We start from the raw sequence: 27,396 nt of genomic DNA on the forward strand, positions 1-27,396 counted from the left end.
CCACCACCCCCAGCAGCTTGCTGTATTTTGGACGTTGGCGCTGCCAGCATCTTCGTACATGTTGGAACACTTCAAGTCATGTTTGTCGTCCTCACTCACACGCTGATTTGACAGTTACAGGTTCTGTGGCCCTGCCCCCAGCAGTGCAGCTAATCTGCCTTCCTGGCCACTGGCTCACAGCAGTCTTGCTTGCCGTTTGGTACCTCCTTCAGCGTCGTGGTGGTTCACTTTCCACTGCGGGACACCCAGAGCTGACTAGTTGAGAGTGCCCCCACGCCACGGTGGCGGCAGTTAGGGCTGGGAGCCGCTTTCCTTGCTTTGCTGTAGCGCCTGTCAGCACTGTCAGGTGTGCCCAGCATTCTCTAGCCCAGACACTGGCCTTGCCAAGGGGGAGACAGAACCCGCTCCTTCCCTGCCCTCGGCTGACTTTACACGGCAGAGTCATGCGGGTGGAGATCGGTGCAGAGGGGGCTGCTAAGGGCAGCGTGATGCAGAAGAGTAGCTGGGGAAGCCCGGTGCAGGGTTAGGGGCGGGTTAGCGATGCCGCGCTGTTCCCGGGGCGGCCAGCTGCTTATTTCAGCGGCTGTCCGCAGACCAAAATCGGATGGGTGACTTGGTGGGAGGTTGCGGCCTGGCTGCTGTAAAACAGTGCAGGAAAACCAGGTCTTGCCCTGGTGTAGCAGCAGGTCGCCATCCGTGCTGAGGCGAAGCCGTCTCCAGAGAAAGTCTGTAGCTGTGCTGTTAGGAGTTGTAGACTTCTGATGAATAACCAGAGTCTCTAACTGACAGGACTGACATGTTTTCCCTTTCCTTCCTGCCAGCGGCCGTTTGCTTGTGACTACCAGGGCTGTGGCAAGGCCTTCGTCAGAGACTACCATCTGAGTCGGCACGTCCTGACTCATACTGGAGAGAAGCCGTTTGTGTGAGTAGAGACCTGGGTTGAGGCCTTTGAGGTGGGCTGTGTGCGAGCTGCTTCCATGTTCGTATGTGAGAGGAGAGTGTGTTTTGACCATGGGAGAGAGGAGGGCTTCAGTGGGTCATTTGTGAATAAATTCAGGAATGAGTTCATCTCAGCTTCTCTGGGGTTTGTGTCCTCTCTTCCCCCTTACAGATATTTAGTAAATGAAAAATCGAGCTGGGAAAACACAGCATGGAAACGCATTAGGTGGAAAGCAGTTCTTTGGAAAATCCTTGGCTTAGCGTGTCAGGGTCTTGTGGACAGTAAGCTGCTGGATAGGAGGTATAAGTGTGGGCTGGGTCCCCATGCACAAGACAACATGGAGGGGGCGGCCACTGCCGTGGGAACACTGGTGTGTCCGTGCCCCTCGCTCTGCCAGCCTCCCTCTCCTTAGCGCCAGGTTGCTGGCTCATTGGCCACTGCTACTTGGGCATCTCTGGGGCTTCTTTGGTTTCACTTGGCCAGTTTTGCTCACAGTCCAAGAGAGAACTCGCCTCTCTCTTTGGTCTTCTGTTCCCCCATTCTTGGCTGGGTAGGTGACACCACTGTCTCTCGTGACCCACAGAAAGATAAGGTGGCTCCCTCTCCATCCCCTGCAGCACAGACGTCATAAGGTCCTTAGCTTATTCCTGGACTTCCACCTACCCTGCAGCTGTCCTGGCGCAGGCCCTCAGGCCTTGTATAGTGCCTGAAGTGTTTTTCTGTGGCCCACATTGGCCCTCTCCCATGTCACCCAGGTGGCTTCCCTTAAAACCACTGGCTTGAGCTCTGTTTATGTGAGCTCCAGGTCCCTAGTGCACCATACAAATGGCTTGTGCCGCTTGGCCCTTTTTTGCTTATTTTTGTCATCAGCTTGACTCAAGGACATGACGTGAGGGTCCAAGCCAGTCCAGGTGACACAGTGAGACCCTGTCTTTAGTAAAAAGAAGTTGTGGCCTAGCTGTGCCGAACTAGCAAACACTTCTACCCTACCCCAAGTGTGCTAGAGTCCTTCCTGCCATGGCCCCTTCTGTGTGGATGGCTGTGTCACGTTTAGAGTCAAGAATGGTAGGGAAATTAGGACAAGAGGCTTGAGTAAGATAGGCTTTTTTTACCCTTCATGATTGGAATATAGAAGTGAAGAGGTGTGTGTGGGGGGGTCCAAGGCAGCTGTAGGCTCTTCATGGACCTGGGTTCCTTCTAACTGGTCTCTCTGCCTTTAGCATCTTGGGGCATCAACCTCATGGTCCTACATGCCTGCTTGAGCCCCAGCTATCACATTAGCATTCCACCTGGCGTGCAGGAGGAAGGGGCAGAGGGGTGCCTCCACTGTGGACAATTTAAGGACCAGATGCCAATATGAGTGGCTTGGAGACGTGTCAGGAAACTGGGTTTTCTGAAGTCTTTTTTTTTTAAATGCAATGTGTAGTGACATTTCATGCAAAATTAAGGGTAACAAATTCTGCATTAGACTAATTAGACTTAAGCATGATTTGAGGCTGAGCAGGCTTGAGGCCTTCAAGCGTGAAACAGCATCACGTTACTTGATGGTCATATGAAGTTGAGCGGCCTGCATGGTATGGCTTCATTCGCACCGTGGGATTTTCTTTCTCAGTCTCCTTCCCTTTTGGTGTTGCTGGGAGTATAACCCAAAGCTGTGCGTGCTAAGCACATGTTGTTCCCCCGAGGTTCTCCCCAGCACAACAGTTTAGAATTTACTGGAGACTATTTTATACTGTTTTTTAGAACAACTCATTATAAAGTAGGAAGATCTATCCATCCTAAAGCTTTTTTCCTTTGGTTTGTTAATTTTGGTTTATACAATTTCTTACAGTTGTACAGCTAATGGTTGTGATCAAAAGTTCAACACCAAATCAAACCTGAAGAAACATTTTGAACGCAAACATGAAAATCAGCAAAAACAATATGTAGTAAGTATGATGACTGTCCACAGTGAGATTTTGTGAATTTTTTTTATACTTCTTATGTTTCTGAAGTTTTCATCATCCAAATTTGCTCTGTCAAATATCAAAATTTAGTTTGGCATTGGCTATCCTAATTATGAAAGTACTAATTTGTAAGTGTTGTGTGCATTAAAGTGTATCGTTGGGCAATACCCTGTGAAAACCTTTTTGCTTTTTGCAGTGTCATTAATCCTTAAAGCTTCCTGAGCTAAAGTACATTTTTTTCTGTAACCATAAGGGTGAGAGTCGCAACTGCATAATCTCCAGAATGGTTTTAGCTTGCGGATTGTTACAAACTGTTGATTTTTTTTTTTTTCTCAAGACTAACAAAGCTTTATTAAACAGTGCAGTGTTGAAGGTTGCCAGAAGGCCTTTAAGAAACACCAGCAGCTGAAAATCCACCAGTGCCAGCACCGCAGGGAGCCGCCGTTCAGGTGGGTGCTCAGTGAGCTTGAGGTTCGGAAGTGAGGGCTCGAGGGCCGGAGCATGTGTTCTGAAACTGCTTCCCAAACAGCCCTTTTCTGCAGATCATGCGCACTGTGTGTGCCTGTGTATGTGGCCTTGGAAAAGTTAAATTTTGATTTTGTTTCTTTAAAGGAAGTATTTAACTTGTTCCAGAATGATGTGTGAGGTTGTTGCAGTTGTGGTCGAGCTTGAAAGGAAGGCTGAAGCACGACTTGAACTACTCGAGTCTGTTCCATTCTCTGGAACGCCGGTATACAGACCCGAGTTGTTCTTCTCCCATAGAACGTAGCAGAAGTGACCAGGCTCAGCCTGCAGTCGGAGGATGTCCTCACCACACGCAAGGGTGGCTGACACCGTGGAGTAGAGCTGGGAGGGCGCTGAGGGATGAGTTCTGCCGCCTCCCACCAGTGGCTCACTGGCAGCTGGGCTGGCGATGCTCTGGCTCACACAGGCTGCCCTCTGCCCTGCAGTCACCGCGGTGACAGTGCTGTCCTGGCTTGTGGGTCTGCAGATAATCTTTATGCTCTGATGCAGCTCAGCCTGTGCTGTACTGGCTTCTTATCACACAACCCCTGTACACCGTGAGACACAGCTCAGAATGGCCTGGGTTAACTACACAAAGTCGGACAACCTCCCAAAGTGTCTGTGTAGCCGTGAAAGCAGACTAATCGTCAGGGTATAAAAATGAAAACAGTATTTCATTTGGTCACATTAGCAAAGAAAGTAATGTGCCTTCTTTCTCTTAAAACGGTTCATTTTGCTGCAGTAATCAAGTAACTTGATTTTCACCTGTGATTAGGTCTACTTTTTAGAGCTTATATTTCTGTGGCTGATTTTGTTGTCAAAAGAGGCAAGACTTTGCTAAAAGAGCCAGGACAGAGTACCATTTACCCTAAACGGAACTTTCTGAAATGGACCGGCTAATACTTCCTGCGTTGCTAACCCAGGTGTGCCCAGGAGGGATGTGGGAAGCCGTTTGCCTCACCCAGCAGACTGAAGCGACACGAGAAGGTCCACAAGGGTAGGTGTGGATGGCCTGTGCGTCTCACACTGGAAACACTGACGGTGGGGGGTGCTTCATTTATTCTGTGTATGTATTTATATTGATTGACAGATTGAGTGGGATTCTTTGACTGCTTGGTGCTCTGCAGTCTGTTCCACAGTCATAAGGGGGATAGGAGATACACAGGCAAGAAGGACGCTGGTCCGCTTCCTCGGCCTTGTTTTCTCTTCCAGAGCAGCCGTGTGGTGTCTGTCCTTCCACTGCTGTCGGTGCTGTGCAGACACAGTGCTGTGTGGCTGAGGCCCAGTGCCTGGTCATGCTGTTTATCTTAGGATTGTTCTGTGCACCTGCCAAGGTTTTGCCGCTTTGTGTTGTCTTAAACCTCTTCTCATACCTGTGCCGTTCTTTCCCCGTTGGCCATTCAGAAGGCTTGGGTCATCTGCGGTGCTCAGACACATGGCATTATGACATCACAAAAACCACTTGATTTCGATTCTGTCAGCTACTTGTGTGTATTGTTCGTTTGCATGGGTGACTTTTGTTATCCCTGCACCAATTTCCCAGGTCCTAGAATTTAGGATTTTTAATTTTTAATAAAAGATTAGTGAAGCTGGGGAATGGTGGCACATACCTGTAATCCCAGCACTTGGGAGGCCGAGGCAGGAGGATCACTGTGAGTTTGAGGCCACCCTGGACTACATGGTGAGTTCAAAGCCAGCCTAAACTACATAGCAAGATTGGAGGGGTAGGGCTGGGGATATAGCTGAGCAGCACAGGGCCTGCCTAGCAAGCATCAAGTTTTGAGTTCGACTCCCAGTACCAAAAAAAAAGGAAGTCACTGAATACATAGCAAGACCCTATCTCAAAAACAAAACAAAACAAAACAAAAAAGATTAGTGAGCAAGAGTGCAGGGCAGGCACATTCGTTCGTTTCTAGTGGGTGAAACGGCCTGGCAGTTGTTTTTTTTTTTTTTTTTTTTGGTTTTTCTCCGGTACCGGGAACCGAACTCACGACCTTGTGCTTGCCAGGCAGGCGCTTTGCCGCTGAGCTAAATCCCCAGCCCCGGCCTGGCAGTTGTATAATCCAGTTGCGGTGCTTTTTGCAGTGTCCTTTCTGGTCAGTGTTTTTCTCTGGGCTCTGCAAGTTTATTTTCTCGCATGGCTATGCCCTACTCCTTCTCTGCTGTATGAACTTAGATGCAAGGCTAGAGCTGGCCCGGGGGCGGGCAGTGCCAATCCTGAGGTTTGGTGTTGTCTGCAGAGGACCAGGGGCCAGGTAACACTTTTGCTGAGGGAAGAAAGAGGTGATCGTTGAGCAGGCAGGGAAAGGGGACATGCACTAAGGGGTAGGGGTGAAGCAGCTGGAGTCCACAGGCCGCCCGCCATCCTTCCCGGACAGCCTGCTGGGGTGAAGCCCTGGCATGAAGCTCACTGGTGGGCAGTTGTGTGGCTTCACAGCACATACACCTTGCGCATTGGCTGTCAGCTCGAGCTCACATCGAGTCCAGCAGAACAGAGTGTTACTGGGAGAGAAGACAAAGATTGTGTAGGCATATAAAGTTCCGTCTAAGTATGATTGGTGTTGACTCTGGATTTTCACAACAGGAAATGCACCATTTTTTTTTTTTCAAACAGGCTATATCTGTCAAAAGGGATGTTCTTTTGTGGCCAAAACATGGACAGAACTTCTGAAACACATGAGAGAAACCCATAAAGGTAAGGCAGGCATAAAAGAATAATCCGAGTATTTGCTGCTGCAGGATTGAGGTAGAGCTTTCGGAGCGAAACAGTGAAGGTGTGTGGTGAAGTAAGGGGTTTCCATTGCCTGTGTCCCCTTGGCTGACTGCCAGGCGGGCAGAGCGGGCCCAGGCCGATGGTGTGCCGTGCGGACTCAGCACAGAAGGCTGCGGAAGGCTGCAGGCGTCCCGGGAGCTCTGATGCTCTGGGAGTGCCGGGAAATGGTGCCCGTCGTGGGGGACCAGGAAGGGTGTGTGAGCAGTGCTTGCATTTTCTTAGCCGTCACCATGCTGAGAAGCTCTACTTGAACTCAGCAGCCACGGAGTTTGGGAGTGATTTAGAATTTTGGAGAACTTTGCAAACCCCTGCAATAGAAATGAGGGCCAGACTTTGCTCAGAAATTTCTGACCTGTATCTAACCATAAGGCCTTGAACAATGAATATGTTACCCACTCAGTGAGTTTTGCCTGTGTGATAATAATTTGGGAAGTGGTTAAATCTGTCTGTCTGCTTCCTCAGAGGAAATAACGTGTGAAGTATGCCAGAAAACATTTAAGCGCAAAGATTACCTTAAGCAGCACATGAAAACTCACGCCCCAGAAAGGGCTGTGTGTCGATGTCCAAGAGAAGGCTGCGGTCGAACCTACACGACTGTGTTCAACCTCCAGAGCCATATTCTCTCCTTCCATGAGGAACAGCGCCCATTCGTATGTGAACACGCCGGCTGTGGCAAAACGTTTGCCATGAAAGTAAGTGCCTCTGCCCGCCCCTGCAGTCCTGCCGCTCCGGGGCGGTGTCCTGCTGAGCAGGGCTGACGTGTCTGCCATTCCTGCTGCAGCCATCATTCACTCACGTCTGCAGGCCGCAGGCCCGCCGAGACCAGCGCTGCTTAAAGTGTACCCTGAGCCAGAGGCATTGGCATCCGCTGGGAAGCCACTGGAAGTGCAGTCTCAGGCTTCCTGAGTCAGGAGCCCCATCCTGGGTAGGCCCAGGACTTGTTTTATCAAGTGCTAGGTGGCCTTGATACGTTATTACTCAGGGTGTGCTGTTGGTGTGGGTGACCTTTGAAATCTGGGAAAAGAATGAGCACAAGAAAATGCAGGACCAGACATTCAGGGGCGCCAGCCTGGGGCTCGGCACAGTTCACAGCGCCAGGGGAAAAGGTGACGTGCAGTGAGGCGGGTAGGCTCACTCAGGAGAGAAAGCAACTGGCGCTCAGTGGCGGCGTTTGTCGTCGTGGTCAGCTGGCACACAAGCAAGCTTCCCACTGTTCAGGAATACTGTTTGGATCGGCTTGTTAAAAGCACCCTCTTCAGCTTGGAAGAGCTCATTTACAACAGGCCTTTCCCTTAGGACAGAACTAAGAGGCTGCAAGTGCTTGGAATGGTACAGATTCCTAACATGGGTCCTTGAGGAGGTAGTGAGAGGCACTAGGTCCAGGGGTTAAGAATTCTTTCCTGGGGTCTCGGGGGAAAGGGGTCCCCACGCTAACAGAGGGAGGCTGATGGTTTATAACTCATGGAGGTTTCGAGTTAACAGACACCAGTGTTGGGGCTTTTAACATGTAACATAGAGTATTTTTCTTCTCCTTCACCCTAGCAAAGTCTCACTAGGCATGCCGTTGTGCACGATCCAGACAAGAAGAAAATGAAGCTCAAAGTAAGTTGAAGCTACTTAGTCCAGCTTTCGTGTGAAGCCCTCGGCGGCGTACAGCTGGGTGCCGGCTGTGTGGAGTACTCGCCCGCTGTACTCCGAGTCCGCTCTGGTGGAGAGTGGCTCTCTGTAAAGGAGAACATGTGCACGGCCTGTGAAAACCCCGATGTCTGGCTTCCTTATTCCCACAGGCAAAACCATCGCGCAGGAAGCGGAGTCTGGCCTCTCACCTCAGTGGATATATCCCTCCCAAAAAGACGCAAGAGCAGGGCTCGTCCTCGGCTGCAAATGGAGAGGTGGAGAGCTGCGCGGAAGACGGAGCGCTCTCCACGGCTGCAGTACTGGCCGTCCGCTAGGGGCACACGGCCTTGGCAAAGGACTGCAGACCAGGGAGAGACAGAGCCTGTTTTTCTTTATTAAAATCATGGGTGTACCACATCTGACTCCCTGCCATTTCCATTCTCTTTGTTCAAAGGGTCTGTTTTCTGGGCTTGAGAGTCCGCGTGTGCCTTCTCTTCTTTCTTGCTCAGATGACGAAGAATGCACGTTAAAGCCGTTCCTCCTTTAACAGCTTGTGGTCTGGACAAGAAGGTAGCTACTCCAGGCATGGTCTGAAGTATCTGATGAAATATTTCCTCCTACGAAAGGGAAACAGTCCAAGATTAATTCACAGTCAGCATCTCCGATGCTTTCTGTTATCAGTGCTTGAGCACGGACAAAAACAGCACCCTGGAACTGCTGCTGATTGAAGTGATTGGTTGATCGAGTCACATGTCTGCGCCCCTGACTGAAGGCTATACAGTCACTCATGTGACTAAACTTGAGTCTGCCCTCTGTCTCAGCTCTGAGAGGCTGCCTCACCCGAGATGACCCTCTTCCAAGAACAAGTGCCAAACACTAGGTTTGGATACTGGCAAAGTATCTTTATCCCCAAAGCAGATCAGTGCAATTCCTATTACTTGAGGTGACTTAAAAAACAAGACACCCTGGACTCCAGAAACTCCTAATTAGCCGGGCTGTGCCCTAGGCCTCGGGTGAAGACCATGTGCTAGGGCTGCCTCTGGGAAGTGGGTGGTAAAGTCAGCCAGCTTAGAAGCAGGACACAGACAGTGAACCTTGGGGATGGTACACTGACACATCCTCCAGCAGACCGTTCAGCCCACAGCCTGCTGTTCATAAGCACTTGAGACAACCTAAAAGTCAAGTTTTCAGTTTCCTATCTAAAGGCTAGACATTCTACAATTTGTAGAATAAGATACAGCTTTTACAATGTCAGTGTTTTTATACAGCAGAATATGCCATAATGGAAGCACCTTGATACAGCATGTTTTATTTTGAAAAATAAATTGAGAAGCAAATCACCACTACTGGGTTGTAGAGTTACCAATCACTTTTCTTTGCTTTTAATTTCTCCAAATTTCCTACAATTGTAGTTTTATATCAAAAAACTGAAAAGCAAGTGTTCGTGCATGGTTTTACTTACTGTTTTATTTTCTGGGTTATCTGCATATTTTGCCTTCTTTATGGTAATTTGAACCTGGTATTTTTTCTCAATCCATTGCTGAATCTGTTTACTCTTTGTCTCCAAGTCATGTTGTCCAATATTTGAGGAGAAAGTCAGTTCCTTTCTCACGGTTGGTCCTGGTTTGAGACAGCAAGAAGGACTCCTTAGGAATCTCCTGAGACTGAATTTCCCCCACCTAGGAATATCTCTGCTTGCCCTGGGGCCCCCCGATGGTCCCCTCACTTTCACAGTCAGAAACCAGTAACTGCTTTATTAAATGAGACAGCTAAGTAGCAATTTTTTACCTGCCTAGCAAGGGTACTTAAAGTCCAACAAGGTTTTTACATCATACACAACAGAGACCTATAAATCAGGAAGAAAAATCATCAAGAAAAAAGGAACTTGAATAGGCAACTGAGGAAAAAAGCTCGAATGGCTGAAGGAAATACATTAAAACAGTAAGTAACGGTTTCCCATCATTAGCATGAAAAAAATCAGTGGGACAGTACCAAGGGTGGGTGAGAATGTACAGGAGCGGATTTCACACACTGCTGATGAGAGCAACTTGACTGGTCTGGTTCACAACCGAGAGGATGCACAAGCATTCATGATAATGGAAAACTGGGAACAAGCCCAGTGTCGTGAAAATGGGTTAACAAATTTGATACAGTCTTACCATGAGATGTCACATGGTAATTATAATAAATTAGCTACAGCTATTATATGTATAATGGATAGATCTTGAAACAATAGTGTGCCATTTATATCTTTTTACACACAAAATCTCCTCTACTGTTTATGAATGTATCTGTGTTGACAGTCACAACATTGACGGGCTCTACACATGGAAGCTATGAGTGTGAGCAGCAACCTCTAGGAGGGGAAGGTGGGACAGCAGAAAGGAGTGGGAGGGATTTCATCTTTTCCCTAATTCTTTATAGCTCTTAAAGTTCAACCATATTAACACTTGTCCTTTTGGAGGATGGGTAGTAAGTATTTATCATACTACTTTTCTTATGTATGCTTTAAGTTTGCAAAACAAAAGTTGTTTTGTTGTGGCTTTTTTTGATGATACTTGGGATTGAATCCAGGACTTTCACACTGAGCTATATCCCGAGGCCCGCCCCCCATTTTTTGAGACAGGGCCTCACAATGTTAACTAAGTTGCCCAGGCTGGGTTTAAACTAGCCATCCTCCTGCTTCATCCTCCTCCCAGAGTGCTGGGATTATGGGTGTGTGCCACCATGGCTGGCAAAAAGTTTTTAACACCACTTTGCTATACCATCGCTCCTATCAGTAGGTCCTGAAGCCTCATTAGAACAAAGTAATTCCTTGAAGACATTAGGCCTCCCAACTTTTCCAGCCTGTTCACTTTTTTTTTTAATGCAACATAGTTTGATGTCCTTAATCGCAGCTGGTTAGTCTCTTCGGAATATTTGTTTTTCACCAACATCCTTGTTACATGTGGCACTGCCAAAGAGGTGGTGGCACTCACCTGTAATCTTGCCCTCTGGGAGGTTAAGGCAGGAGGACTGTAAGTTTGTGTCCAGCCTGGGCAACTTAGCAAGACCCTGCCTCAAAATTAAAAACAAAAGGGCTGTGAATGGAGCTCAGTGTGAAAAGTTCTGGGTTCAATCCCCAGTACCACAAAACAAAGGCTAAGCCAGGTAATGTGCTTCTCTCAAGGTGCACAGCCTCAGGAGAGCTGGGCGGGACCAGTCTCCTGGCTCCTGCTCCAGCACTTTTCCCACTGAGCAGTCTTCTATAATGACCAGCACTTTTTAGGAGCCACGAGAAACAACTTCCCTTAATATCCACTCACAGCTTCCTCAAGGGTTCACTGACAAGTGCCTGGGAAAGTGACTGGCTGAGTACAAAAATGAGCCTTGTAACAAAATACTTGGGCATGACAGGTGCACTAATCTCTCCACAGTACACGCCTGTAATCCTGGCATTCTGGGAGGCTCAGGCCACCAAACCACAAGGGGGAGCCCAGTCTGGACAATTTAGCAAGACCCTGTCTCAAAGTAAAAAATAAACAAAGGCCTGGGGAGGCAGCTCTGTGCAACCGCATACCATGAGAGGCTTGAAACCACCTCTTCTGAATCTCATTTCATTCCACCTACCACATGCCGTGACATTTGGACACAATGCCACAGGACCAGAGGTGCAGAGTTTGTATCATTTTGGTTTGTTTGCCTCGCTTCTCCTTTCACACAGGCTGAAAGGGAGAGATGATGGAAATAGGAGATCAAGGAAAAATGAAAAAAATGAAAGGATGGCAATAAGCGAGAGGCGAGGAAGGAAATGTGCGGGAACGCCGATGAAGCCGTGGGTGTATGACTTCTCCAGTTTCTCATCTCCCGTTGTCATAAGCACTTTGGAACATGCAGAAACTTAAAGCGCTTGTTTGTAACCCTAAAGGGTTCAGGGAGCTGACAGCAAAACACTCACCAGCCTTGGGTTTGGCCTTTTCCTGCTCTCGTAGTCTCAGGCGCTCCTGGTGGATCTGCATCCCCGTCATGAGCTGGTACTCGGGGGGCTCCGCGTTGCTGTTCCTCTGCACCAGCCTCAGGTCTCGCTCGTCCATGAGTCGGATCACATCTGCCCGGTGCATGTTTCCCAAATCATTGCCCTTCTCGTCAAAGACTCGAATAATTCGTGCATGAATTTTCCTTCCAGTGTTAGTCAAAGTTCTATCATTTGTTTTCTTTTTCCTGTCATCCTGGGTGTCTTCAACGGTACTAAAACACTTCGCAGGAATTAGGGAGGCCAGCCTCGGGGCAGAAGCAGCCAGGGATGATGACAGTGCTGGGGCTGTCTTTTGCACCATGTGTTTACTGAAACATCTTCTGATGTAATTATTTTCAGTCTTTATGATTTGCAGTGTTAATCTCTTTAGAAGAAAAACAGCCATCCTAAGACAGCAATGGGAAGTTTGTGAAGGTTCAATCATGTATTCCAGTGGCTGGCTATGTACATGGTAGGGTACACAAGAGGCTATCATCTGCATATGTTATGGAAATGTGTGTGGAGTTTACACCCAGAAGGCAGACTACTGGGTGACCCTGGCCAGACCAGAGCATGGTCATACTGTCCCTAGTAAATGGATTAGAACAAACCAGCATGGTGGTGTTTTGGTTTTCTACTTTTTTCCTTCCCATACTTCCTGTCTCATTGGACTGTTTCCCCCTGGATCCTGTAGTGCTAACTCTAAGAGCAAAGATCATCCTGAGGGCTATTTACGAGGATGCAACTGATTCACACATACCGATTCCTACGCCTCCAATGTAATTAACTGTGAATGATTTATCAGCACATGTGATGGTACGTAAAAGATGAGGACACTATGACAGGAAGGAGAACTCTCACAGGAGGAAGCTGTCCCCTGGAAGAACAGGGGCTGTCAGAAGGAAATACCCTGACATAAATCAAGGTGCCAACCTCAGAACTGATGAAGGTCATTAACCAGGTGAGGCAAGCATTACTAGCAAATGTTAACTAACCATGAGGCATATATGACGACACTACTTTTACTTTATAGTATAAGATTGAATTTTAAACACTTTAAAATTATACTTAGAGGTTTTGATTGCTTCTCTATCATGGTGTGTTTCTCCTTCCATTCACATTTGGTAAAACTTAGAAGCACAGGCTGAAGGAGATGATCCACTCATCTCATCGAGGACAGGCTGAGAAACATTGGAGAATAAGAAATCACATGAAAGTGTGACTTGTGAAACTGACAGAGGACAGGAGGGTGGCTTCAGTGGCACTTCTCAAAGACTATGCCCTGTGCTCCCTGCATGCAAATCCCCCGGGGTATTTAAAACTGGAAATTCCTTCTGACCCAGTTATGACCTCACCAAGCTATATAATCCACCATCCTACTGTTGCTCACTCATGTTGATGAGTGATACAGAACAAATATGGTAAATTGAACAGAAAGTGATAGACGTGCACATTCTCACTTCCCTCCTTAGCCAGCTTGATAACACTTGACACTCAAATTTATAGCTCCAGTTCTAACTCTCCCCTGAACTCCAAGCTTGTAAAGTTAACTGCTTAATCAACAGCTCACTTAGATGAATATCAGTCGTCAAGTCAACACTTCCACAATGCAACTCTTGACTTCAGGATGGCAACACACGCTGCTGGTTGCTCAGGCCAAACAAAGACAACAAGCACATCCTAGACTCTTCTCTTAGTGGTCCTCCAGCAAGTCCTACTGTGCAGCCTGTAGAACATATTAGGACTTGACTCTTCTCTCCACATCCACTGCTCAGAAGCCACCTGGATCACAGGAAGTGTCCTACTGGTCTCCTTGCACCTGCCTTGGGCCCTGGAATTGATCACCACAGTGGTGCACAGTGATCCTTTCAAAATGTGTTGTCACGAGGGGGCATGCAGCATGTCCTGGAGGCCCTCAGTTTGATCCCCAGAACCATAAGGAAAAAATAAATAAATAAAATGTGTTGACTTAGCTATGTGGTTCATTTATATCTGCTCACAGGTCACCCAGGTGGCAAGGGCTTTCCTGACCTCTCACGTTCCCTCATTTTCACATCGACTGCCTGGCCTTTAAAAAAAACAAAACTCCACTGCACTTATCATGGTGATATATTATCCATTTATTTGTACACACATACATGGTCTCCCTTCACTGGAATGCAAATTTCCTGAGAAAATAGATTTATCCATTTTGTTCATGGTTGCGTTTCCCAGAATTGGAACCAAGTACCTGGCTCAATACGCCCCTGTTGAGTGACAGACAGGCCCAGGACACAGCCCCAAAGGCATGGGGGCCTGCCAGCCATTGGCCCCCATACCTACATGCTCACCAGCAAGCTGCATTCTGTACATTTCCTTTTGTTTGTTTTGCGGGGGCAGTTTTTGCCTTCTTTAAAAATGTTTTGTGACACTAGGGATTGAATCTAGGGCCTTCACTGAGAGCCACATCTCCCCTCAACCTTTTTAAAAATTTTGGGACAGAATCTCATTAAGTCACCATTAAGTTGGTCAGGCTAGGCCCAAACTTTTGATCCTCCTGCCTCAGCCTTCTAGAGTGCTGGGATTCCAGGTTTGTATCTGGCTCATTTCTCAGGTCCAATGGCTTTCCTGAAGTTCTGTGACCAGATTTTTCTTCACAGTTAGTGAAATTAGGTAATTTACAGTCATCAGCTAGTTGGGGCTCTAGCTGTAGGTGCTCTAGCATGGGAGTGAATTGGATTTTAAAGAGCTGAGATACTTCCTATTGAATAAAAAGTCAGGTATTTGTTGATGGAGGACACTGCTCTTTTTCAGCTTTCTGTCACTGTAGCAAATACCTGAGCAATTTAAAGGTTTACTTTGAAGCTCGGTGTGGTGGTGCATGCCTATAATCCCAGCATTTAGGAGGCTGAGGCAGGAGGACTGGTGTGAGTTTGAGGCCAGCCTGGAGTGCATAGTGAGACCTTCTCTCAAGAGAAAAAAGGCTTATTTTGGCTCACAGTTTTATTTGAAGATTTCAGTCCATGATCTGCTGGCCCCTTAGTGACCATGGACCGCCACTAGGCCCCATCTCTCAAGGCTTCCTCACCTCCCAATACCATGGACTGGAGGACTGGGGACCTCTGGAGCATGGATATGAAGATCCAAACACACCAGCCCTAAACCAAAAAAAGTAAAAAAAACTTATGTGCTTAGAGATGGCTATTTCCTCATTTATCATCACCAAAATGGCAGCAGCTCCAGTCTCAGATTTTGCTAGTTATTCTCAGCATACCACAGTGCCAGATGCTAGGGACTACGAGGAATTTATAGACTCTGTAAACTTCACATCAAAATCAGTCTCGCTTCCACCCAAGGTCTCCATCAGCAACAAGAACACAGAAGTCATCACATGTAAATTTATGTTACTAAGTACTGACCAATTAGTTAAATGTTAAGTGTCTCTGCCCCCCGCCCATAGCATCAGGGATGAAAGCTACTGTGTCCTGTTTAACAACTCATCAACATAGTAAAATAGAAAATATTTCAAAATGTAGGATATTTAACTTAAAAAAAAAAACTAGACACATGAAAAAAAATGGAGAAGCTGCCTGGGAGGGGTGAGACTGTGCTCCAACTCCCACTGCCACTGCAGGAGCAACTCTGAGTCCTCGAAAACCTAGGGAGTTTTGGTGAGCTGCCTGGGAGGGATGAGACTGTGCACACGGCCGCCATCATGGGAGCAACTCTGACTCCCAGGGAACCTTGGAAGCTTCCAAAAGTGACAAAACAAAGGAGCAAAATGCAATCTCAGACCTCTTGGAAGTAACACACTTGAAATTTCTGAAATGACAGCAACTGAAGTAAAGAAACAACTCCATCAGGCCACAGAAGAAATCAGATCAGAAATAATCTATCAGGTAAAAAAAGAAATGACAACCATAATGAAAGAATCGCTCAGCATATCAAAAGAAGACATAGATAAAAAAAAAGAGGAGCACAGAAAAATGATGGAAATCTTGAATGAACAATATAGGAAAGAATTCAAATGCATGAAACAGATTCAAAGAGATAACAAGGAAATTAAAAATTCCATTGAAAGCTGGCAAAACCTCTTGAATGAAACTGAAGATAGACTGTGAGACCTTGAAGACAGCACTGCAGCTAGCGATCATGAAAAAAAGATCTCTTAAAAATAACAAAAGAACCAGGAAATAACAATTCAACACCTACAACATGAGGCAAAGAAAACAATATAAGACCAATTGGTGTCAACAAAAAAGCAGGAGACAATATGTATGACATAAAAAGACTATTTGCAGAAGTAATAGCAAAAAATTTCCCAAGCATGGGGAAAGAATCTGATACACAGGGAAGAAGAGAGGCATATAGAATTCCAATTAGGCATAAACAAAATAAATCTATACCCAGACACATAATAATCAAGATCCCAGAAATTCAACAAAAGAACAGAATATTAAAAGCTGTTAGAGTAAAGAAATGGATCACCTATGAGGGAAACCCATCAGAATCATGGCAGATTTCTCAACACAAACCATCAAGACCCTGGAGTGAAGTATTTCAGTTCCTGAAAGGAAACAACTACCAACCCAGATTGATGTACCCTGCAAAACTATCTTTCAAAATTAATGGAGATATAAGATACTTCCAGACAAAGAATACCTGAAGAAATTTAAGAGCACCAAGATAACTCTACAAAGAGTACTGAAAGATATTCTAGAAAGAGATAAAAATGGCCACAATTCCAAGAACAACAATTGAAAAAAACCACCAAGAAGGATAAACAATTAAATAGAGGGAGAAAATAGGCAACCAACAGCAGAAAAATAACATGACAAAGATAAGCCAATATGTATCAGTAATAACCATTAATGTAGAAGGCCTCAATTCACCAATCAAAAGAAACAGACAGGTACAGTGGACCAAGAAACAAAATTCCGTATGCTGTATACAAGAAATGCACTTAATTCAAAAGGAAATTCATAGACTGAAAGTCAAAAGATGGAAAACAATACTCCATGTGACAGGAACCCAGAAAAAAGCAAGGGAGCTATTCTGATTGCAGACAATATGAACTTCAAACCAAGAATGATCAAAAAAGATAAAGAAGGTCACTACATACTTGTTAGGGGAAAACTGCAGGAGGCACAGATAACAATCATAAATGTATATGCACCAAATGTAGGAGCATCTAACAATATAAGACAAATTTTAACAGACATGAAAAAAGAAATTAGCAACAACACAATTGTAATGGGGGATTTTAACACCCCATTGTCACAAAGAGATAGATCAACTAGACAAAAAAATCAGCAAAGAAATAACAGAACTAAATCAAATGTGTGAATGAATGGACTTAGTAGACTTTACAGAGTGTTCTACCCAACAACATCAGAACACACATTCTTCTCAGCTCCACAAAGGACATTCTCTAAAACAGATCACATACTAGCACACAGAACATGCTTAAGTAAATGCAAGAGATTGACAGTGTCCCATGCATATTATCAGACCATAGGGCAATAAAATTGGAAATTATTGACAAAAGAAATCACAAAAACTCCATAAACACATGGAAATTAAATAACACTTTCTTGAACAACCAATGAGTCACAGATGAAATCAAAGAAGAAATTAAATAATATTTACAATCAAATGAAAATGCAGATATAACTTACTGGAACCTGTGGGAAACAATGAAAGCAGTCCTCAAAGGAAATTTACAGTGGTAAATTCCCACATCAGGAAAATAAAATGAGCACAAGTAAACTACTTTATGCTGTATCTCAAGCTTCTAGAAAAAGAAGAGCAAGTCAAGCCCAAAGCCCAAAGAACAGAGGAAATGATAAACATCAGAGCAGACATTAATGCAGTGGGCACTAAGAAAACAATATGAAGAATTAATGAATCAAAGAGTTAGTTCTTTGAAAGAACAAATAAAGCTGATAAAAGCCCAGCCAATCTTATCAAAAAAAGGAGAAAAAAAAACCCCTCAAATCCAGGCAATAAGGAATGAAAAGGGTGAAATCACTACAGACACTGTAGAAATTCAGAAGATTATCATTACTTACTTGGAAAATCTTTACTCTCATAGGATGGAAAACACAGAAGAAATGGACAGATTCCTAGATGCATATGAATTACCAAAGCTGAATCAAGGATATATAAAAATCCTGAACAACCCAATATCAGCCAATGAAATTCAAAACCTACTAAAAATCTTACCAACAAAGAAAAGCCCAGGATTCACAGCTGAATTCTACAAGAAATTTAGAGAAGATTTAATGCCAATTCTTCTCAAACTCCTTAATGAAATAGAAAGGGAAGCAATCCTCCTTAACTCATTCCTGGAAGCAAGTATTATCCTGATACCAAAACCAGAGAAAGACCCAACCAAAAAAGAGAACTATAGGCTGATCTCCCTAATGAACATAGATGCAAAAATTCACAGTAAAATACTAGCTAATAGAATGCAGCAAATCATCAAGAAGATTATACACCATGACCAAGAGGGATTCATCCCAGGAATGCAGGGTAGGTTCAATATATGCAAATCAATAAATATAATACACCATATCGACAGAGCCAAAGACAAGAATCACATAATCATCTTAATAGATGCAGAAAAAGCTTTTGATAAAGTTCAACACTCATTCATGATAAAAATCCCTACAGAAAATCGGAATAGATGGACTTTACCTCAATCTGATAAAAGCCATCTATGACAAACCAACAGTCAACATCATACTAAATGGACAAAAACTGAAACCTTTTACTTTAAAATCAAGAACAAAACAAGGATGTCCACTGTCACACCTATTCAACATAGTTCTAGAGATACTGGCCAAAGCAATTAGACAAGAGAGAGGAATAAAAGGAGTAAGAATAGGAAAGGAAGAAGTGAAGTTATCATCATTTGCAGATGACATGATATTCTACATGGAAGACCCCAAATACTCCACCACAAGACTCCTAGAATTAATAGATAAATTCAGCAACGTAGCTGAATACAAAGTCAGCACTCAAAAATCAATAGCATTCCTATACACAAACAACAAACACACTAAGAGAGAAATTAGGGAGACCACACCTTTCACAGTAGCATCCAAAAAATTCAAATATTTAGGAATCAATCTAACAAAAGAAATAAATGATCTATTAGTAAAAATTATAGTACTATAAAAAAAGAGATCAAAGAGGATTTCAGAAAATGGAAAGATATTCCTTGTTCATGGATAGGAAGAACCAACACTGTGAAAATGCCATACTCCTAGGATTCAATGCAATCCTGGTCAAAATATGATTAATATACCTCACATATCTAAGAAAATATTCCTAAAATTCATTTGAAACTAGAAGAGACCCAGAATAGCAAAAGCAATCCTGTGCAACAAAGGCAAGGCAGGAGAAATCAAAATCCCTGACTTGAAATTATACTACAAAGCTACTGTGATAAAATCAGCATGGTATTGGCAAAAAAAAACCAGACCTAAGGATCAATGGAACAGACTAGAAGATGAAGGCACAACACAAACACACTCAGCCACCTTATGTTTGACAAAGGGGCCAAACATGTTCACTGGAAAAAAGATATCCTCTTTAATAAATAGTGCTGGAAAAATGCTCTCCACATGCTGAAGACTAAAACTAGACCCAAGTCTATCACCATGCACTAAAGTCAAAATGGATCAAAGATATAAATATTAAAACAGAAACACTAAATCTACTGGAAGAGATTACTGGTAGAGATCTTGAAGACAAAGGGGTAGGCAGAGAGCTCATGAACAAAGACCAAACTGCAGGGAAATACTTCAAAAAATCAAGAACTGAGATCTCATCTTATTGAAAAGTTTTTGCACATCAAAAGGAATCACCAACAGAGTAAAAAGAAAACTCACAAATTGAGAAAAAATTTTAGTCAGCTGTCCCTCAGACAAAGGACTTCTATGTAGAACATATAAAGAATTTTTAAAAAATCAGATCCCCAAAATTCAGACCCAATCCAAAAATGGGCATCTGAGATGAACACACACTTCTCAGATGAAGAAATATAAACTGAAAATAAATATATGAAAAAATGTTCAACATCATTGGTCATTTGAGAAATGCAAATTAAAGCAACATTCAGATTCCATCTCACACCAGAAAGAATGGCTATCATCAAGAAACGAACCAGTAACAAATGCTGGAGGGAGTGTGGGGAAAAACGGAACCCTTTTCCACTGTTGGTGGGGATGTAGACTGGTACAGCCACTGTGGCAATCAGTGTGGAGATTCCTCAAAACTAGCATTACAGGTCCCATCCGACCCAGCTATTCCCCTTCTGGGTATTTTTCCAGAAGAACTGAAGACATCATACCATGGCAATATATGTGCACCCATGTTTATAGCAGTGCAATTTGTCATAGCTAAATCTTGGAAACAACCCAAATGCCCATCAACTGAGGAATGCATAAAAAAGATGTAGTATTTTTATATAATGGCATATTACTCAGCTATAAAAAAAGATAAACTTGAGACTTTTATAGGTAAATGGATGCAACTAGAGACCATACTCATAAGTGAAATAAATCAGACCTCCATGTGTAAACATCATATTGTCTCCCTAGTGCAAGAACCTGAAAGAGTAAATAAAATATGAAAGGTACAATAGATATTGTGAAAGGGAAAGAAACTGCTAAAAGGAAAGAACAACTGGGATAAGGGAAAGATGAAAAGAAAGAAGAAAGGGAAAATATATATATATACACAAGATACCTACGATATTGTACTACTAACTTCTATCAGTTTATTGAAAGGAATAGTTAATGTTTAACTGATTAATCTTGCATACCTATATCAGGTAATCTCAGCAACTACTTTGAAGGTAACAATATGTAATACAACAACCATTATTAATTTTCTATTATCTTGTTTTGGAATTCTGTATTATTTTTGTGTTGTTTTATTTTTCTCTTTGTTTTTGTTCTTTTCTCTTTAAAATAAAATTTAAAAAAAAGAAAAAATGGGAAGAAATTTATGAAAACCCTGGTTACTTGACATAAATGACAAAATAGTTTTCCCTATTCTTCCGAATTATCACTATTTTTCAAATTTTTATGAGGAAGTATAATTTTTATACTTCTAATAAAGGTTACTTAAGAAAAAAGATTACAATTTTTAAAAAGTTCTGAAAACACTTTCTAAGATGAGAAGTAAAAGAGTAGAGAAATACTCATACTAGGCTTTCTCAAAGTCCTTTACCTATTATTCAAATTTAATTTTATATTCAAAAAAGCTTTTAATTTATTTTCTTGACTTCTACAGTAGACAAAGCAGTGCTTTACTAAGCTTGAAGGCCAGCTAAATGTTGGCTTTGAATCAGCAAAACTGAAAATGTATGTTTTTTCAGATTAGGTCCTTGAGGCCCGGTGTGGTGGTGCAGGCCTGTAATCCCAGCACTCAGGAGGCTGAGACAGGAGGATCATTGCGAGTTTGAGACCAGCCTGGGCTACAAAGTGAGTTCAAAGCCAGCCTGAACTGCATAGACAGATCCTGTCTCAAAAAGACAAAAAAAAAAAAAAAAAAAAGGCCTTTGAACCTAAAAATATAAACATAAAGTTAAGAAAAAACCTACAATGTTGTTTGAATTATAACTTATATAAATTTATAACTTTAGAATTTTTATTAGGAAAAATTTCAAACTTGTCGAGAAAGACTAATGTAATAAGCAGCACATGGCCAAACTTGCTTCATCTGCACACAGCCCCCCATGCAGTACCCACTTCAAAGTAAACCCCAGGTCATCAGTAAATACTTCAGTATGCATCTCTAAGAGGTGCTCTTTTATGTTTTCAATAATCACAGTGACACTATCCCAATTAACAGTCCTTTCTTTACATTATCAGACATTTAGTTCTCAGCTTTCCCTGATAATATTACAATTTTGTTTGTTGATATTTGATTTATAGTTTGGCAGCATAAAGGGCCTCCCACTGGTAAAATGTAATATTCTTTAAATACTATGGAAAAGTGACTGTAATTCATTTCAACACACTGAATATGCAAAAAATCCAGGAGAATGATAATTTGCTACCACAGCACATAACAAAACAGCCTGATTCCTTACTCTCAAAACTGGTAAATTGACAATTAACTACAAAGCGAGCATTTTTCATGCTTTTTTAGCGAGAAATGTACCATCCCCTGTTGATAAGGAAAAGCTCTTCTTTAAAGGACAGAAGAGAGATTAGCTCTTTTCTTTAGAAAGCTAATAAATACAGAAGAAACGTAATTAGAAAATCAGCATTTTAACCCCCCCTCCCATGAAATCACTGACTTAGGCAATAAAGATGCATAAATCAATCAATCAATCAATCAACAGGTAGAATGCTGATGCCAAAGGGTCACCTACAGACTACTTCCAGACCGAGTGCTGTCAAGGAGACAGCTGGCTGTCACCACTTTCGTAGATCCAGCTTCCTGTTTCCAGGGGTACCAAAAGCCAGATTCAGAGAGAAACAAAGTAGAGGCACCACAAGGTAACCATCTCAGAAGTCCAGACCGTGGGACAAGACAACTGGCTCGGTGTCTTAAGAAAAGGTCAGCATCACTGCAAGTGAGAAGGGACGGGGCAGGCTCTTCCTCAGTGAACAGATTGAGAGAGGTAATCATCAAATGCCATGTGTTTAAAAAAAAAGAAAGAGCAGTTGAAAAGACATGCTAGGGATGCCGGAAGGAAATGTGAATATGGATGAGATATTAGGTACTCTTGGAGAAGTGCTGTTGATTTTCTTAATGTGAAAATTAAACTGGCCTCAAACTCATGGCAATCTTCCTGCCTCAGCTTCCCAAGTGCTGGTATTATGGGCAGGCACCACCATGCCCAGTGGTACTGCTGCTGACTTTGAAATGGCTCAGCAGGAAATACAAAGTTAAGACAGTGCAATTATGGCAACACTGGCTGAATCTGGTTACAGGGTGTTATTAGTCTTTCAACTTTTTTGTATGTTTAAATTTTTTCTAATTAAAGTTCTTTTTTAAAGAACTAACAACCTACGAGGAGAAAAAAGTTCATCAGCCATGTCAATATGTTTAGCTGAGTCTATAAGTTCTGTATTTCACTGTAATTTAATAAACTGAATTCTGGTTTTGTGCAGTTTAAAAAGACTTTCCCTTCATTCATTTCAAGCCTATGTTTAAGTGGTCTATAAACCAGGACTTCACAAACTTAAAATTCTCAATTTTTTGTAATATATATCATCATTATTTCTCTAATTTTTACCAAACCAGAGCCTAAAAGTGACTCACCAACTTAAATGCTGATGGTTCCAGTCTGACATAGAACTCATAGGTGTTTTGCTAATTAACAGGTGAAAGTCAACATGTCAACATTAAAGCAAAGTTTCTCAGACACCGGACGCCTGTCGATACCATCTGGGGTTGCTTTCAACACAGAGATGTTTCCTCTCTGCTTTCCTGTGAAGCACCAGTAAGTTGGGACAGGATAAAACAAGACATTCTAGAGAATGAAGAGCAAAGCATAAGGGGGGCAAGGGTGGGTTCGCCTGGGCTGTATGAAAATACTGTTACTTTGGAAGGTTGACATGAGATAGTAAGTCATGAATCGTCTTTGGTCTCTTGATCAGATCAATAATAGGATCAAAATAAAGAAACTTATGCACAGCCATGAGCAAACTGAGATAGCCATAATATTCTAAATGCCAAGTATCTTAAAGTCAATTATTTATAAAGCATGACTTTATAGTATATGTCCACTTCTGATCTGATGATTACTCAGATTTTATCGAAATCATACTGTGGGCATGAGTCTGCTTTAAATTCAGGAGCTGACTCCACACTGAAAGAACATATAATATCTTTTTATCTTTCCTCATTTACTTAAGATTGGATCAGTGAGACACTCCAAGAGGAATAAGGATGTGTTTTAGGCATCAATATCATTAACTCCTAGAGTGATGTACAAAAGTCAACTGTATTATTTCAAAGGCACATGACACAGAGTAACTTTAATGTCTGATACATAGGTTCAATAAGAAAATGAAATGATATTAGGCCATAAAGTGAGAAATGATGAAGTAAGTATGCATCCATTTTCTCCCAAAGTAAGACTGGGGCACATTAATTCTTGCTCCAAAAAATTCAACAGCTCTTATTTTCATGGGTTGTCTTATTTTTTCCATGTACAATAATCTACATTTATTCATGCACAAAAATCTACTTCTATTCAGAGAATCATGTCACTTTTGCAACATCGTCATAACTCTCCAAACCCCGAATTCCAGTCTGAATTTCTTGCAATTCCATTTCCTGTCCCAATGTCTCATGGCTGGCAATAGAGCTCTCCTTAAATAAACACTAGTGTCCTTGTAGCCTGCTCACACTGGTCAACCAAGTCACAACCTCTTGCAGGCTGGTGCCACAAGGTTTCCATTAAATCAAGTGCTAATTGAGAACTTAGGAGACAGGAGCGGCAAAAAAATGATGACAGTGAAGAATGACGGTCCACCCAAAAATGATGAGAGCTTGCAGGCACCAAAATTCAGAAAATGTTTATCTCAAATGAGTGCGTTAAGGATGTCTGTTATAATACCTGATGTGCTGAATTATGAAGTTTCCTGTAAGACACAGCCACGTCTGTTCGTCAAGTGTACACACTATTCATGTGTTGTGTTTGTATTCTAATTGGTCATTCGGCAGTTATCAGGCAGTTAAGTCTGAAGTTCTTTTGTTTACATAGGCATTTACCTCTTGTGCAAAGGTGCCCCCTTGGGTATTTATAAGTACTTCATTATAATTTACTTGGGTATTTATAAGTTGGGTATTTGTAAGTACTTCATTATAATTTACTGTATATTACAGTTGGATATTTATAAGTACTTCATTATAATTTACTGTATATTATCACTTATTTTAAATATTTTTCAATAAAGTCCAGAGCTGAAGGTTTTCTTGGAAACGGGTACCAGAAATCAAACTCAGGAGCTCTTGCTTGCCAGTCAGGCACTGCACTGCTGAGCTACATCCCCGAGCCACTTATTTTAAATATTAATGTCAATAAATTATTTACATTTAACTATGTACTAGTATTTTATAATTCAACATGTCCACCATGTATTGCAATGGATGTACTAAATGCGCCTGTCTGACAGTCTTAACTGGGGCTTACTTTTGGGCTTATCTTACAAGCATCCTAGAAAAAAATCATGTGAGGGCTTATTTTTCAGTTAGGTCGTTTTTTAGGGAAAAAGTGGTATCTGTGTATTCCAGGTGAGCGTACGGTTGTGTTGTTTATATCTTCATATTAGTCTTTAGCAGTCTAAAATGAACAGTATTGCTCAGAGGATAATTAACATGCTTCATATCTAGCTATCTATTTGTTCCTCTTTCCATCCCTTTATGTTTTGTTCACTTCAAGGTAAGTTTCAGGTATCACTATGTTTCATACTCAAATACTTTAGGATGTATAACATTAATTACAGTTCAATATTTGTTTAAAATTCTTTTTTGAGGCAAAACTTATGATGAGATATACAAAGTTTAAGGTTGTCATTTGGCAGACTAGTTTTGACAGGTACATCCACTTTTATAACCAAAATGTCCTTCAACGTGTACATGGTCAGTATGATCCAGAAAATCCCTCAAGGCTCTTACAAGTCAATTTCTATTCCCAGCCTAAGGCAACCACAGCTGTGATTTTTTTTCCCATTGTAGTCTAAGAATTCATATAAATGGAACTACACAATATGTTACTCCGCTGTAAGGAATCTCAGCATGTTTTCAAGATTCACCCCTGTTGTATCATTAGTTTGTTCCTTTTTATTTCTGAGAACAATCCCAATAGAATATACTACAGTTTTAAAATCTAGCTTCTCATTAATAAACATGTGGCTTTTCTCATTTTTGGTACTTAAAGATTAAAATCACCATGAACATTCCTATACCTAAAAAAAGTGACTGAAAGATTACTGCCCCAAGGATAGGTACGCTTCACTTATGATACATTATGTTCTATTCTTCATGAGACACTATCTACTTGTAAGGAAACTCTTTGGAACATAATTTAAATATGTAAGTTAGTAAATACAAGGGATGAGGGGTTGGAGAGTCCCATCCTGTTACAGGTTAAACTTGCAAGCCGTTTGAAACTATGCAGCCTGAAGAGATGAAAATACTTTCTATTATTTGTTCATTTGCTGCTCTTCCTTGCCATACAGCTGATGTACACATGCTCGTATTGGTATCTATGTATTACAGGGAGGATAGAACAAGGTTACATAGATTCTCATGAATTAAATATTTGTGAAATTAATTTTGCCAGTTCCTGTCACTCTAAGAATCCTCTCTCCTAAGCCAAGTGTGGTGGTGCATGCCTGTAACCCCAGCACTCCGGAGGCTGAGGCAGGAGGATCATTGCGAGCTTGAGACCAGCCTGGGCTACAAAGTGAGCTCAAGGTCAGCCTGAACTGCATAGAGAGACCCTGTCTCAAAAAGACAAAAAGAAAAAGAAAAAAAAATTCTCTCTCCCATCTCCCAAAAGAGTTATGAAAGGTTTTTTGCATTTTGCATCTGCCTGCAAAATGTCTCCTATGCCCTATTCCAGCCTCGGTGGCAGGATGCTACTGAGACTTCCTGCTGCCCTCCTGGGACTCCTTTTTCGCTCTTTTAAAAGGAGCACGAAATACTCTCCATAATAAGACTGAGCTGTTTAAAAGCTAGAATTCATGGGCTGGGGATTTAGCTCAGTGGCAAAGCGCCTGCCAGGCAAGCGCAAGGTCGTGAGTTCGATTCCTGGTACCGGAAGAAAAGACACACACAAAAAAAGAAAAGCTAGAATTCAAACTTAGAACACTGAAAAAAAGCCCGTATGTCTGGTCAATTTATCTAACTACATTTCTTTAGCTATAAAATTGAGGTTTATCCGGGTTCTTTTTTGGTACCAGGAATCAAACTCAGGACCTTGTACTTGCCAGGCAGGCGCTTGTGCCTCTGAGCTATATCCCCAGCCCTAGCCATAAAACTGAAGTAACTTAATAATCATGCAGAAAAGTTTAAGAAGCTTGGAAGCCCAGAGGTAGACTCGGAACTAAAAACTGAACTTGCTCCCGTATGTTAATCTTCTATGTGATGTGCTCTTCCAGACCACCCTATCTTAATGACCTGCACGACTGTCCATCAGAGCAGTGTCCTCTCTGACACTCCCATTTCCCCTCACTTTCACAGCCAATCTGACACTTAACCTTCACTTCCGACTCTAACTTCCTAGACCCTGTTCAGATCCACCCACCTCTCTCCAGGGCCACTGCCCTCCCCTGTTTAAAATCAGTCCTCTCTTGCTGAGTTTTCCCATTGCATTGCTGTGAACACGTCCAGGCTTAAACCTGCCCTGCTTACATCTTCAGGCCAAAGCGTCCTCCTCACCCCTCCACTGGCCTTCCAGTTTCCGTAAATACCCTTTCCTTTGGCTTAGGATATGCCACATTATTGCCTCTGCGCCCAGTCTCAAGGAATTGTTTCGATTACCTCTCAGACTAAGCCAGATCGCCCTCCTTTCCCCCGCTTCCCTCATTTGTCTGTTGAGCTCAACAGGAAAGGACCCCACAGTCTGGTTTATCCCTCCCTTACAGCACTGATCACAGTTATC

General features: G+C 42.7%; 2 protein-coding genes across 3 annotated transcripts in view; one reads left to right on the top strand and one right to left on the bottom strand.

Moving 5' to 3' along the window:
- Gtf3a (general transcription factor IIIA) overlaps nucleotides 1-8,195 on the top strand; it is a 15,610-nt gene extending 7,415 nt beyond the window's left edge. Inside the window, exons 3-11 of the mRNA XM_013505454.1 lie at nucleotides 822-922; nucleotides 1,112-1,240; nucleotides 2,772-2,868; nucleotides 3,247-3,335; nucleotides 4,314-4,387; nucleotides 6,005-6,085; nucleotides 6,626-6,855; nucleotides 7,706-7,765; nucleotides 7,951-8,195. Coding sequence (XP_013360908.1) covers nucleotides 822-922; nucleotides 1,112-1,240; nucleotides 2,772-2,868; nucleotides 3,247-3,335; nucleotides 4,314-4,387; nucleotides 6,005-6,085; nucleotides 6,626-6,855; nucleotides 7,706-7,765; nucleotides 7,951-8,115 — 1,026 coding nt within the window. The 3' untranslated portion in view covers nucleotides 8,116-8,195. The remainder of the gene's footprint in view (nucleotides 1-821; nucleotides 923-1,111; nucleotides 1,241-2,771; nucleotides 2,869-3,246; nucleotides 3,336-4,313; nucleotides 4,388-6,004; nucleotides 6,086-6,625; nucleotides 6,856-7,705; nucleotides 7,766-7,950) is intronic.
- The window catches only part of Mtif3 (mitochondrial translational initiation factor 3), a 20,081-nt gene continuing 839 nt past the window's right edge, over nucleotides 8,155-27,396 (bottom strand). For both annotated transcript variants that reach the window (XM_005406355.2, XM_013505500.1), the window contains exons 2-4: nucleotides 11,718-12,181; nucleotides 9,243-9,400; nucleotides 8,155-8,397 (exon numbers count right to left, since the gene is read on the bottom strand). In XM_005406355.2, the coding sequence (XP_005406412.1) occupies nucleotides 8,182-8,397; nucleotides 9,243-9,400; nucleotides 11,718-12,180 (837 nt within the window). In that variant the 5' untranslated portion in view covers nucleotide 12,181 and the 3' untranslated portion in view covers nucleotides 8,155-8,181. The remainder of the gene's footprint in view (nucleotides 8,398-9,242; nucleotides 9,401-11,717; nucleotides 12,182-27,396) is intronic.

The sequence above is a fragment of the Chinchilla lanigera genome, unplaced genomic scaffold, assembly GCF_000276665.1.
Source record: "Chinchilla lanigera isolate Chin_1 unplaced genomic scaffold, ChiLan1.0 scaffold00096, whole genome shotgun sequence".
Classification (NCBI taxonomy): Eukaryota; Metazoa; Chordata; class Mammalia; order Rodentia; family Chinchillidae; genus Chinchilla; species Chinchilla lanigera.